The sequence below is a fragment of the Piliocolobus tephrosceles genome, chromosome 2 (genome assembly GCF_002776525.5).
Source record: "Piliocolobus tephrosceles isolate RC106 chromosome 2, ASM277652v3, whole genome shotgun sequence".
NCBI classification, from domain to species: Eukaryota; Metazoa; Chordata; class Mammalia; order Primates; family Cercopithecidae; genus Piliocolobus; species Piliocolobus tephrosceles.
In genome coordinates, this window is record NC_045435.1 from 41581628 (window position 1) to 41595248 (window position 13621).

Genomic DNA, 13621 nt, shown 5'->3' on the forward strand with positions numbered 1-13621 from the left:
AAGTGCTGGGATTACAGGTGTGAGCCACAGTGCTCAGCCCAATAAACTTTTTTTTAATTTAATTTAATTAATTAATTAATTAATTAATTTATTTATTTATTTATTTATTTATTTATTTTTTGAGAAAGAGTTTTACTCTGTTGCCCAGGCTGGAGTGCAGTGGCACGGTCTCAGCTCACTGCAAGCTCTGCCTCCCGGGTTCACGCCATTCTCCTGCCTCAGCCTCCCGAGTAGCTGGGACTACAGGTGCCCGCCAGCATGCCCGGCTAATTTTTTGTATTTTTAGTAGAGATGAGGTTTCACTGTGTTAGCCAGGATGGTCTTGATCTCCTAACCTCATGATCCACCCGCCTCGGCCTCCCAAAGTGCTGGGATTACAGGCGTGAGCCACCATGCCCAGCCAACTTTTTTTTTTTTTTTTTTAAGAAACCAGATGATACTGATTACAGCAGAGAAATGTTGGCAAAATTTCTTATAATTCTATACAGTACATGGTTTTAAATGGCTTACATCTTTTTGTATCAAGATAATAATAAAAGAATTATAAAGTTACCCACAAATAATTCCCCTGTAAAAGGTGCAGTCGTCCTGAGTATTGTAACTGAAGCTGATTGCACAGGAGTGAGTTACTCACTTAGAGTGAGTGCTTGTGAGGAACCTTTCATGTTGCTACAATATCATCAGAGGCCAAAAGAAAAATACTCACCCCAGTTGCCAGTTCCTCACACTGCTGCTTCTTGGACGCTAAGTCCTGAGCAGCCATCTCCAAGTCATACTGCATAAGTTCATGTTTCCTGCACACAGCCCTACAGATGAAAAAATGTGCTGCCATTTAACTTTTTCTTTAACATGTCAAACATTTTTTTCAAGGGTAGAGGAGAACCATTCACAATGTCTCACTAGGGCAGAACGTGTGTGCCCAGAATTTTCAAGTTTAAAATGTAGTAGCCCAACATTAAAAGTGGAATCTAGCAAAATCTAACCATAAAAACTTCATATAATCTTTTTTTTTTGAGACAGAGTTTTGCTCTTGTTGCTTAGGCTGGAGTGCAATGGCGTGATCTTGGCTCACTGCAACCTCTGCCTCCCAGGTTCAAATGATTTTCCTAACTCAGCTTCTCGAGTAGCTGGGATTACAGGCATACACCACCATGTCCAGCTAATTTTGTATTTTTAGTAGAGACGGGGTTTCTCCATGTTGGTCAGGCTGGTCTCAAACTCCCGACCTCACGTGACCTGCCCACTTCGGCCTCCCAAAGTGCTGGGATTACAGGCATGAGACACTGCACCCCGCCAAAAATGTCATATATTCTTAACACAAAAAAAGTTGTTTTCTAGATACTTGGAACATTTCTTTCAATAAACATGCCATTATCATATACATAAAACATTTTTTAATATAATGTAAGAACTAATGCTGTAATCTCACATAGCAACTGAGTATTCTTAGAAAAAATAATACCTCAAAGTTTTCTTGTTTGTGATTTAGAAAATGTCTATTAGCTTTTTTTTTTGGAGACAAGATCTCACTCTGTCACCCAGGCTGGAGTGCAGTGGCGCAATCTCGGCTCACAGCAACCTCTGCCTCCTGGGTTTAGGCAATCCTCCCACCTCAGCCTCCTAAGTAGCTGGGACTAAGGCATGTGCCACCACGCCCAGCTAATTTGTGCTTTGTAGAGATGGGGTCTCGCCCATGTTGCCCAGGCTGGTCTCAAATTCATGGGCTCAAGCAATCCATCCACCTCAGTTTCCCAAAGTGCTAGGATTATATGCATGAGCCATGTCGCCCGGCCTAGAAATGTTTATAGTTTTTATGATCATAAAAGTAATCCATGTTCACTGTAAAAAGATTCTAATACAGCAATGCACAAAATAAAAAAAAGAGGCTGGGCGTGGTGGCTCATGCCAGTAATCCCAGCACTTTGGGAGGCTGAGGTGGGCAGATCACCTGAGGTCAGGATTTCGAGACCAGCCTGACCAATGTGATAAAACCCCCACCTCTACTAAAAATACAAAAATTAGCTGGGGGTGGTGGCGCATGCCTGTACTTCCAGCTACTTGGGAGGCTGAAGCAGGAGAATCACTTGTATCCAGGAGGCAGAGGTTGCAGTTAGCAGAGATTGTGCCACTGCACTCCAGTCTGGACAACAGAGTGAGACACCGTCTCAAAAAAATAAAAAATACAAAAAGAAAGTTCAAGAACACTCTTTCCTCCAATCCCACTATCCAGATATAATCTGTGTTACCAGATAGTATATAACCTTCCAGAATTTAGCTAGGCATTGACAAATACCATATCCACAAATGGTTCCTACCCCTTTTCTCACATGGCTATATATCCTGGCCATCTTTCCATGTCAATATACCTTAATCCTTTTTATAATTTTAAAGAACTGCAGAGAATTCCACTGTACTCAGAAATTTTCTTTTTTTTCTTTTTGAGATGGAGTCTCACTCTGTTGCCCAGGCTAGAGTGTAATGATGTGATCTCGGCTCACTGCAACCTCCACCTCCCCAGTTCAAGCCTCAGCCTCTCCAGTAGCTGGGATTACAGGAACCCACCACTATGCTTGGCTAACTTTTTTGTAATTTTAGTAGAGATGGGGTTTCACCACGTTGGCTAGGCTGGTCTCGAACTCCTGGCCTCAGGTAATCTATCTGCCTCGGCCTCCCAAAGTGCTGGGATTCAGGCAGGAGCCACCTCACCCGGCCAACTTTCTTTTGCTTGGTGACTTGAAAATACATTGGTGAGACTTCCTACTACTCAAAGCCCTAGAAGGAAAACAAGCTAACAATGTGCAGATGATTTCACACCAGTCACCATACAGGTAAGGGAATAGTGCTCTTTTGTTTTCTAACAGAATTCTTATACTGCTTTTAAAAGTGACAGGACAGCAGTGGCTCACGCCTGGAATCCCAGCACTTTGAGAGGCCGAGGCGGGCAGATTACCTGAGGTCAGGAGTTTCAGACCAGCCTGGCCAACATGGTGAAACCCTGTCTCTACTAAAAATACAAAAATTAGCCGAGTGTGTTGGCGGGCACCTGTAATCCCAGCTACTTGGGAGGCTGAGGTAGGAGAATCACTTGAACCCAGGAGGCAGAGGCTGCAGTGAGCCGAGATCACGCCACTGCCCTCCAGCCTGGGCAACACAGCCAAACTCTACTCTGTCTCAAAAAAAAAAAAAAAAAAAAAAAGTGACAGGATAATTGTCCAAAAGCCACCTATTCTGGGAAAATAATTCCTTTTTCTAAATGGATCAGAAAAAAATACATTAACTTTTTCCTAGTCACGTAGGACTACCTAAAAGAGAATTCCCTTTGGCTCTGTAAAAGACACCGCAAGAACAGATAAAGTCCTTGTTACATAAGGACGTTATACAAGCTACTGATAAGACACACAGCATAAAAATAGCAATATACAACCTAGTAACAGATACTGTTACACACACTCTGTATTTTGCTTCCAATCTTCAAACTGGAAAAAGTGGAAACAACAACATACAGACACACTTGATGCCTGAGGCTGGTAGGTTTTATCAAAATGATGCTACCAGGGCAGGCCTCATCTTACATGTTTATGCCTAGCACTCTGCAACACAGAGAAATACAATGAGACCTCACTCATTATGTCACGGAATGCATTCATTTAAAAAACACTTTATTATCTGTACTTTACAGTGGCATATGAGGAGAGTGGTAAACAACCCCGTGGCTGTACCTGGAACTTTTATTAAACTTACCGCAATGCTTCTGCATAAAAAAGATACTCTTTTAACTGATCTGCATAATGTTCCTCATCTTCCAAAATATCGTCAATAGAAGATGCATACCTGTTTAAAAAAAAAAATTGCATAAATAGAGTTATTTTTATTGGAACACAAAGTATTAGGGTTCTAAAGAAGTGCAATTAGGCTGGGCACAGTGGCTCACAACTGTAATCCCAGCACTTTGGGAGGCCAAGATGGGCACATCACTTGAGGCCAGGAGTTCGAGACTAGCCTGGCCAACGTGGTGAAACCCTGTCTCTACTAAAAATACAAAAATTAGCCAGAAATGGGGGCAGGCGTCTGTAATTCCAGCTACTTGGGAGGCTGAGGCAGGAGAATCTCTTGAACCCGGGAGGAGGTTGCAGCGAGCCAAGATCACACCACTGCACTCCAACCTGGGCGACACAGCAAGACTCCATCTCAAAAACAAACAAACAGACAAACAAACAAAAAACAGCAATTCTAAGTGTGGCCCACAGACAATTTGCTACCCACTGTAAGTACAGACAGTGAGAATTAGCATTTAGAATCACTGGTAGCAATGTGTAATTACCATAATGATTTTATTTAATTTTACCAAAATGTTTTGGTCAGCAATGATTTAGAAATAAACACCAAACAAAAAATGGTCCTTTTCATAGGCAGCTTAAGAAGTCTGTAAGACTGTAATATCTTTTGTTCAAAGACATAAATAAAAGGGCTACAAAATCTGTAGAAAGAATAAGAGTTGGTATAATTGGTATACTGGTATACATATGTTCTTGGCTGCAACTATTTATTTATAATGATGCCAAAAAGCTACAAAGAAAAAGTAGAGTAAATAAAGATTACAGAAAATTTTAGAAGCTCATTTTATACTAATTCTTAATAACAACCTCTGCTTTGATTGGGAGACTCCCTCAATGTCATAGCAGTTTCATTCCCGCACGCATCTTCATTTGTACAGAATATGATGGCTCCCACATTGCTTCTCCAAATTACACAAGCACATGTATCAACACCTCTAGGAAATTTTCCCAGATTGCTTTAGTCTTTAGTCACCACTCTACTTCCGTTCCCTTATCAACAATGTAGAATTTAAATTTTAACAAAGTCATATCTCATGTGTTGGTTTTTTAAAAAGTTATTCTTTTATTTGAATTATCTATTTGTTGAACATCTACAATGTGCCAATTGATAGGTTGAGTGTGACAAATCTAGTGACAAAAGAAAACTCAGTACTAAAGCCAGGGTAGATGGAAAAGCTGTAGTCAGAGACTGTACACTAAAGCCCAGGAGTTCAAGACCAGCCTGGGCAACACGGTAAGACCCTGTCTCTACAAAAAATACAAAAATTAGCCGGACGTGGTAGTGCATGCCTGTAGTCCCAGGTACTTGGGAGGCTAATATGGGAGGTCTGCCTGAGCCCAGGATGTCCGAGGCTGCAGTGAGCTGTGAATGTGCCATTGTACTCAAGCTGGGGTGACAGAGTGAGAACCTGTCTCAAAACAAAACAAACAAACAAAAAAAAAAAAACAAGAGAAAAAAAAGAATAAATCATAGCTGATACAAGGTATTGTAATTTAATATAAAATTGTATGAAATACATGGCAAGTTGTAGTTTATCAGATACATTTAATTACAAACACCATTCCACTGTTCCTTTTAGAATGACATTAGATAAGGAATTACTAGATCTAGACAATGCAGGACAAGTGAGCTCCAAAATTCGAGGTTAGCCCAGGAGGGTTATTGGCTTCGCCCAGGAAAGAATTCAAGGGTGAGCCGGTGGTGTCAGGTGGAAACCTTTAATTGAAGAGCACTGCTCCTTGAGGAGCAGGACTAACTCACAGGCAGTGGACCTAGAGTTGGCCTCGTGTGTTGGTTTTACTTCTCTGATAGCACTGTAAATTCCATAAGGACAGGGGCTATGTGTATGTACTACTTCTGTGTGATACAACAGGTATCCTTCTTTCAAATTAATTCTGGTTCCTTCACACGGACATACTTTATATCTCTAGGCCTGCCTCATCAAGTTTATTGAAGTTGTAAGACAAAATAAACAAAACTATGCTAAGGTTCATTTGAAAAGCAATGTGCTTATAGGATTTATAAAAACAGTGAACATATACATTCTGTAATTACAAACTTACAGCTATGAGAGTGAAGAATTTCTTATATGTGACTAAAAAAATGTCTTGAGAATCACTGTTAAGAGTAGGAAAACCTGCCTTTAGTTCCTAAGTCTATGATTCTGGAAGAGCTAATGTGAAGAAAACAAAGAGGAGCACAGGGCTGGTGGCCTGAAGATAGGAAACACAGCGTAGGCAGAAACTGGAACATCCTAGGGTGGGGAAGTATAAATGATAAAGATTTTTAGATCTCAGTACTGAGAATTTTATTTAACACTTTAATAAATCAACTGAAGGCACAATCCTAAATTCTTGCAAACACTGAAATGTCAAATCAAGAGGCTGCAGGAAGACTTAAGGTTAAACAAAATAGTAGAAAAAAATAGCTAGTTGGTCTGGAACATGGCCCAAAGGAAAGTAATATTTACGTAAACACATTTTTCTTTTTTCTCTCCCAGCTAGAAGGTATAATTTAAAACTTATATGTATTTACAGTGTACAATGTGATGTTTTGACATATGTATACATTACGAAATGATTAATTCAAGCTAATTAACATATCCATCACCTGACATACTTAGCATTATTCTTTTGGAGAATATTTACGATCTATTTTTTGTCTTTTTGAGCCACAGGAGTTCTTTCTATGCTATGGTTAGAAATGTTTGCTCCTGTACTTGCTTCTTCACTGTCTTAATAGTGTCACTTTTTAAAAAATAGTAAAGGCCAGGCGGGGTGGCTCATGTTTGTAATCTCAGCACTTTGAGAGGCTAAGGCAGGTGGATCACTTGAGCCCAGGAGTTTGAGACCAGCCTAGGTAACACAGTGAGATCCTGTATTAATTTATATTAAAATTTTAAAAAGATAGTAAAACATACATAAAATTTACCTTGTTAATAATTTTTATGTGTACAACTCAGTGGTATTTAGTATATATACACTGTTGCGTAATCATTACCACCACCCACCTCCATAATTTTCTCATCTTCTGCAACTGAAACTCTGTACCCCATTTAACTCCCCATGTCTTGCTCCCTCAATGGTATCAAGTGGTAAATTGGTCTTCATCAAAATTTAAACAAAAATTTTAAATTTGATGAAGACCAATTTGCCATTTAAAGTAATTTTTTCTTTTCATATCCTTTTTAGCAATGTTTTCCACTAAAAGCTGTAATTTTACCTTTTACAATTATGTGTATGATCCAAATTGAATTAGTTTTGTGCCAAGTGTAAGATAAGGCTCAAAGTTCTTTTTTTTTTTTCCATGTAGGCAGATATCCAGTTATTCCAACACCATTTGTTGAAATGAACTATAGAAGTGTGAGTCTATTTCTGTACAGAATTCTGTTCCATTAACCCTCCCTCCCTCCCTCCCTAAATGAACATAGAAGTGTGAGTCTATTTCTGTACAGAATTCTGTTCCATTGACTCCCCCCTCCCTTTCTTTCTTTCTTGACGGAGTCTTGCTCTGCTGCCCATGCTGGAGTGCAGTGGCATAATCTTGGCTCACTGCAAGCTCCACCTCCCGGGTTCACGCCATTCTCCTGCATGAACTACAGTAGCTGGCACTACAGGTGCCTGCCACCATGTCTGGCTAACTTTTTATATTTTTAGTAGAGACAGGGTCTCACCATGTTAGCCAGGATGGTCTCGATCTCCTGACCTCGTGATCCACCCGCCTCGGCCTCCCAAAGTGTTGGGATTACAGGTGTGAGCCACCACGCTCGGTCATTCTTTTTTTTTTTTTTTGAGACACAGTATCACTCTCACCCAGGTTAAAGTGCAGTGGCAGGATCATGACTCAACTGCAGCTTTGACCTCCTGGGCTCAAGTGATCATCCCTCTTCAGCTTCCCAGGTAGCTGGGACTCCAGGTGCATGCCACCACTCCCAGCTATTTGTAGTTTTGGTTTTTTTGAGATGGAGTCTTGCTCTGTCACTGAGGCTGGAGTGCAGTGGTGCAATCTTCAGCTCACTGCAACCTCTGCCTCCTTGGGTTGAAGTAATTCTCCTGCCTCAGCTTCCTGAGTAGCTGGGACTACAGGTGCATGCCCCCATGCCTGGCTAATATTTATATTTTTAGTAGAGTCAGGGATTCGCCATGTTGGCCAGGCTGGTCTTGAACTCCTGACCTCACATAATCCACCCACCTTGGCCTCCCAAAGTGCTAGAATTACAGGCTTGAGCCACCACATCCGGCCTAATTTTTGTAGTTTTTTGTAGAGACAGGGTTTTGCCATGTTGCCCAGGCTGATCTCAAACTCCTGAACTCAAGGGATCTACTCGTGTTTGCCTGCAAAGAGCTGGGATCACAGCATGAGCCACTGTACCTGGTCAATCTGTTCAACTTTATGCCAATACTTCACTATCTTTACAACTTAGCTTTATAGTAAATCTTTTTTTTTTTTTTTTTTTTTTTTTTGCGGGGGGGACAGAGTTTCACTCGTCACCCAGGCTGGAGTGCAATGGTGCGATCTTGACTCACTGTAGCCTCCACCTCCTGGGTTCAAGCGATTCTCCTGCCTCAGCCTCCAGAGTAGCTGGGATTACAAGCACCCACCACCACGCCTGTCTAATTTATTTTGTATTTTTAGTAGAGATGGGTTTCGCCATGTTGGCCAGGCTGGTCTCGAACTCCTGGCCTCAGGTGATTCACCCACCTCGGCCTCCCAAAGTGGCATGAGCCACCATGCCCAGCCTAGTAAATCCTGAAAGTAATATATTCCAGCTTTGTTCTTTGTCAAGATTGTTGTAGCTACTCTAGGTTCTTTAAATGTCCATATAAACTTTTATTTTTTATTTTATTTTATTTTTTTGAGACGAAGTCTCACTCTGTCAGCTAGGCTGGAGTGCAGTGGCGTGGTCTCGGCTCACTGCAACCTCTGCCTCCCAGGTTCAAGCGATTCTCCTGCCTTAGCCTCCCAAGTGGCTAGGACTATAGGAATGTACCACCATGCCTGGTTAATTTTTGTGTTTTTAGTAGAGACAGGGTTTCGCTGTGTTGGCCAGCCTGGTCTCAAACTCCTGACCTCAAGTGATCCACCTGTCTCGGCCTCCCAAAGAGCCGAGATTATAAGCATGAGTCATTGTGCCCGGCCCATGTAAACTTTAGAATTAGCAATTTGGGAGAACTGACATCTTACCAATGTCTTCCAATCCATGAACATAGTTTATCTTTCCATTTATTTAGGTTTTAATTTCTCTCAGCAATGTTTTATATAGTTTTCAGTGTAGAGGTCTTTTGTATCTTTCATTAAATTAATACTTAAGTTTTGTGCTTTGATATTATTTATAGTAGCACTGTTTTAATGTTTTTATTTTCAAATTGTTGTTGCTATTATATAAATACAGATTTTTAGATATTAAACCTGTATCCTGCATCCTGATTAAATTCGGTTGTTGGTTTGCCATATATAGATTAAACTGGACCCCTTCCTGTTATCATACACAAAAATCAACTCAAGATAGACTAAGGACTTAAACGTAAAATCTGAAACTTTAAAAAAAAAAAAGAAAGAAAACGAAAACCTAGTAAATACCATCTGGGCTACGGCAAAGATTTCACGATGAAGATTCCAAAAGCAATTGTAACAAAAACAAAAATTGACAGTTGGGACCTAATTAAACTAAAGAGCTTCTGCACAGCAAAAGAAACTATCAACAGAGTAAACAGGTAACTTACGGAATGGGAGAAGATATTCCCAAACTATGTTATCTGACAAAGGTTTAATATCTAGAATCTATAAGGAACTTAAACAAATTAATGGGCAAAAAACAACTCAATTTAAAAATGGGCAAAGAGGCCAGGTGTGGTGGTTCATGCCTGTAATCCCACACTTGGGGAGGTTGAGGCAGGAGAATCGCTTGAACCTGGGAGGAGGAGACTGCAGTAAGCCGATCGCACCACTGTACTCCAGCCTGGGCAAAAGAGCAAGACTCTATTTAAAAAAAGAAAAAAAGCCAAACATGGTGGCTCACACCTATAATCCCAGCACTTTCGGAGGCTGAGGTGGGCGGGTCACGAGGTCAGGAGTTCGAGACCAGCCTGGCCAATATGGTGAATCCCCGTCTCTACTAAAAATACAAAAATTAGCTGGGCTTGGTGGTGCATGCCTGTAGTCCCAGCTACTCAGGAGGCTGAGGCAGAAGAACCACTTGAACCTGGGAGGTGGAGGTCGCAGGGAGCCAAGATGGTGCCACTGCATTCCAGCCTGGGCAACAGAGTGAGACTGTCTCCAAAAAAAAAAAAGGCGGGGGCCGGGTGTGGTGGCTCACCCCTATAATCCGAGCACTTTGGGAGGCCAAGTTGGGCAGATCACTCGAGCCCAGGAGTTTGAGACCACTCTGGCCAACATGGCAAAACCTTGTCTCTACTAAAAATACAAAAATTAGCCGGGCGTGGTGGTGGTGGGCGCCTGTAATCCCAGCTACTCACGAGGCTGGGTCAGGAGAATTGCTTGAACCTGGGAGGCAGAGGTTGCAGTGAGCCGAGATTGCGCCACTGCACTCCAGCCTGGGCGACAGAGTGAGACTCCGTCTCAGAAAAAATAAAAACAAAAATAAAAATAAAGAAGTGGGGTGAAGGACATTAATAGATACTTCTCAAGAGAAGATATACATGTGGGCCAATAAACATAAAAAAAATACTCAACATCATTAATCATTAAAGAAATGAAAATCAAAACCACAATGAGATACCATCTCACACTAGAATGGTTATTATTATTATTATTTTTTAAACTTAAATAATAGAGACTGTTCTTGCTATGTTTCCCAGGCTGGTCTTGAACTCCTAGGCTCAAGAGATCTGCCTATCTCAGCCTTCTAAAGTGCTGGGATTACAGGCGTGAGCCACTGGCCAGAATGGTTATTACTAAAAGGTCAAAAAATAACATGCTGGCAAGGTTGCAGAGAAAGAGGAACACTTATACACTGCTGGTGGGAAAGTAAATTAGTTCAGCCACTGTGAAAAGCAGTCTAGAGATTTCTCAAAGAACTTAAAGTAGAAGTACCATTCAACCCAGCAATCTCCCAGTACTGGGTCTATATCCCCCAAAATACAAATTATTCTACCATAAGGATACATGCATGCCTATGTTCACTGCCGCAGTATTCACAATAGCGAAGACATGGAATCAACCTAAATGCCACAAACAGTGGACTGAATAAAGAAACGGTGGTACACGTATACCATGGAATACTACACAGCCAAATAAAAGAATAGATGTAGCAATATGGATGCAGCAACATGCATGCAGCTGGAAGGCCATTATGCTAAGTGAATTAACACAGGAACAAAAAAACCAAGTATCACATATTCTCACTTATAAGTGGGAGCTAAACATTCAGTACACATGGATACAAAGAAGAGAACAACAGATACCAACGCCTACTTAAGGGTGGAGGTTAGGAGGAGGGTGAGAATCAAAAAACCACCTCTCGGGTACTAAGCTTATTGGGTAATGAAATGATCTGTACACCAAACCCCTACGTCAGGCAATTTACAAACCTGCACGTGTACCCCCTGAACCTATAATAGAAGCTGGAAAAAATAAAATTAATTCAGTTGTTGGCCAGGTGTGGTGGCTCCCACCACTAATCCCAGCACTTTGGGAGGTTGAGATGGGAGAATCCCTTGAGGCCAGAAGTCTGAGACCAGTCTGGGAAACACAGCAAGATCCCATCTCTAAAAAAAGAAAGAAAAATTTTTTAATTCAATCTGGGAATAGCAGCTCATGCCTGTAATCCCAGCACTTCAGGGGGCCAAGGCAGGAGGACTGCTTAAGGCCTGAAGTCCAAGATCAACCTGGGCAACATAGCAACACTCTGTCTCTACAAAAAAATAAAAATAATTAGCCAGGCGTGGTGGCATGCACCTGCAGTCCTAGCTACTTGGGAGGCTGAGGTGGGAGGCGTGCTTGAGCCCAGAAGGTTGAAGCTGCAGTGAGCCATAATTGTACCAATGCACTCCAGCCTGGGCAGCAAAATGAGACCCAGTCTCTTAAAAAAAAAAAAAAAATCAGTTGTTAGTTCTACAATGTTTTTGGTTGATTTTTTATGGTTTTCTGAGTAAAAGACCTTGTCAACTGAAAATATAGTTCTGCTTCTTCCTAATATTTAGGCTCCTTATTTAATTTTCTTGTCTCACTATACTGAGTAGGACCTCCAGTACAATGTTTACTAAAAGCGGCAAGAGCAAACAACCTTGCCTTTTTCTTGACCTTAGGAGAAAGCCTCAATATTTCACTATTAAGTACAATATTGGCTATAAATTTTAGACTGAGAAAATTCCCTTTTATTCCTAGTTGATGAGACTTTTTACTGTAAATTGGTGTTAAAATTCGTCAAATGCTTTTTCTACATTTATTGAAATGAACATACCTTCAATGTTTTCATCTTCATTCTGTTAAAATATGACTTAGACTGATTTTCAAATGTTAAACTAACTTTGCATTCCTGAGATAAATTTAAGTCAAATATGTACACATAGAGCACAATACAAAGCCAGCAAACTTGATAAAAACAGAAGAATAGAAGAGTCACTAACGCTTCACTACAGGACTTCACCTCGGGCTTCACAAAAGTTCTGGAGGTACTTACACATCCATGTGATGACCAGCACTCTGCAGTCCATCACCCATTTCTTTTTCTATGGCACTCCATTCACTAGGGAGTAAAAGATAAAACCAAAAGCAACATGCATTAGAGATACAGAATAGTATTAAATGGACTCTTTCCAAGATTCTTGTCTAGCTATCTTTAAAATAATGTATAGTACCCATATTTGGGTTTGTTTTCTATAACTCAAATATGCTGTTTCCCCTTAAGTTTAACAACTAAATATAAGTGAAGGCTTCAAAGGCTGATGCTTGCTGCTAAGTGTAAGGTAAGTATCATCATACAAAACAGCTGCTGGTTATAGATAACATTCTCAGTTAGGGGGCTGACTTAAATCATTTGTAAAGCTTTTTAAAAATACGGATGCTAGCCCTACTCTTGATCTACTTAATCAGAAGCTGTGGGGATAGAGTGAGACATGAACATTTTTAAATACTCCATGTATGGCTCTGATGAACACACCTGACTACACGCCACTGTTCTAGTAGGTAACAGAAAAAGACAACTGTATAGAAACAGTAGATGCAAAGTTTTAATAATAATAATCATATTACACAAGAAAGCTACCAGAGCCACAGATAATTTTGTTGTCATTTCTGTGAAATGCTTTACATTAAAAATCTTTTTATGGAAGTTATACATGCTTATTATAGTAAACTGGGAAAATAAATCTATAATCCCAAATGCCAAGAGATAACATACTTTGATATACCTCCTTCCAGTCTTTTTATTTGTGTAAAGTGGCTGAGATCAAATGGTATATGTGAGTTTGTATCATGCTTTTTTTAAATAGTATTTTCCCATACTATTAAAATAATTTGTTCTAAACATCACTTTAAATGGCAACTCACAATCTTTGTAACCATTTTCCTGGCTATACAGGTTGTTTCCAATTTTTCTGCTATTTAAAGACTGTTCAATTCCAACATATCATAAATATGTTCAATTCCAACATACCATAAAAAATAAAATAGTATTATATATACTCTTAGTATAGATGAAAACTATGTATCTTTTCCCTAAAAAGTTAAAAACACACACACATACACACACACAATTTTGTATACAATTTCAGAGACTTCAGACAACCTCAAGTCCACCCTCACCTCTTGGATCTAGAACTCC

General features: G+C 40.3%; 1 protein-coding gene across 1 annotated transcript in view; it reads right to left on the reverse strand.

Annotated features, from left to right (window-relative positions):
- SNX4 (sorting nexin 4) overlaps positions 1 to 13621 on the reverse strand; it is a 79683-nt gene that overhangs the window by 10929 nt on the left and 55133 nt on the right. Inside the window, exons 9-11 of the mRNA XM_023215228.2 lie at positions 12479 to 12544; positions 3742 to 3831; positions 707 to 806 (exon numbers count right to left, since the gene is read on the reverse strand). Coding sequence (XP_023070996.2) covers positions 707 to 806; positions 3742 to 3831; positions 12479 to 12544 — 256 coding nt within the window. The remainder of the gene's footprint in view (positions 1 to 706; positions 807 to 3741; positions 3832 to 12478; positions 12545 to 13621) is intronic.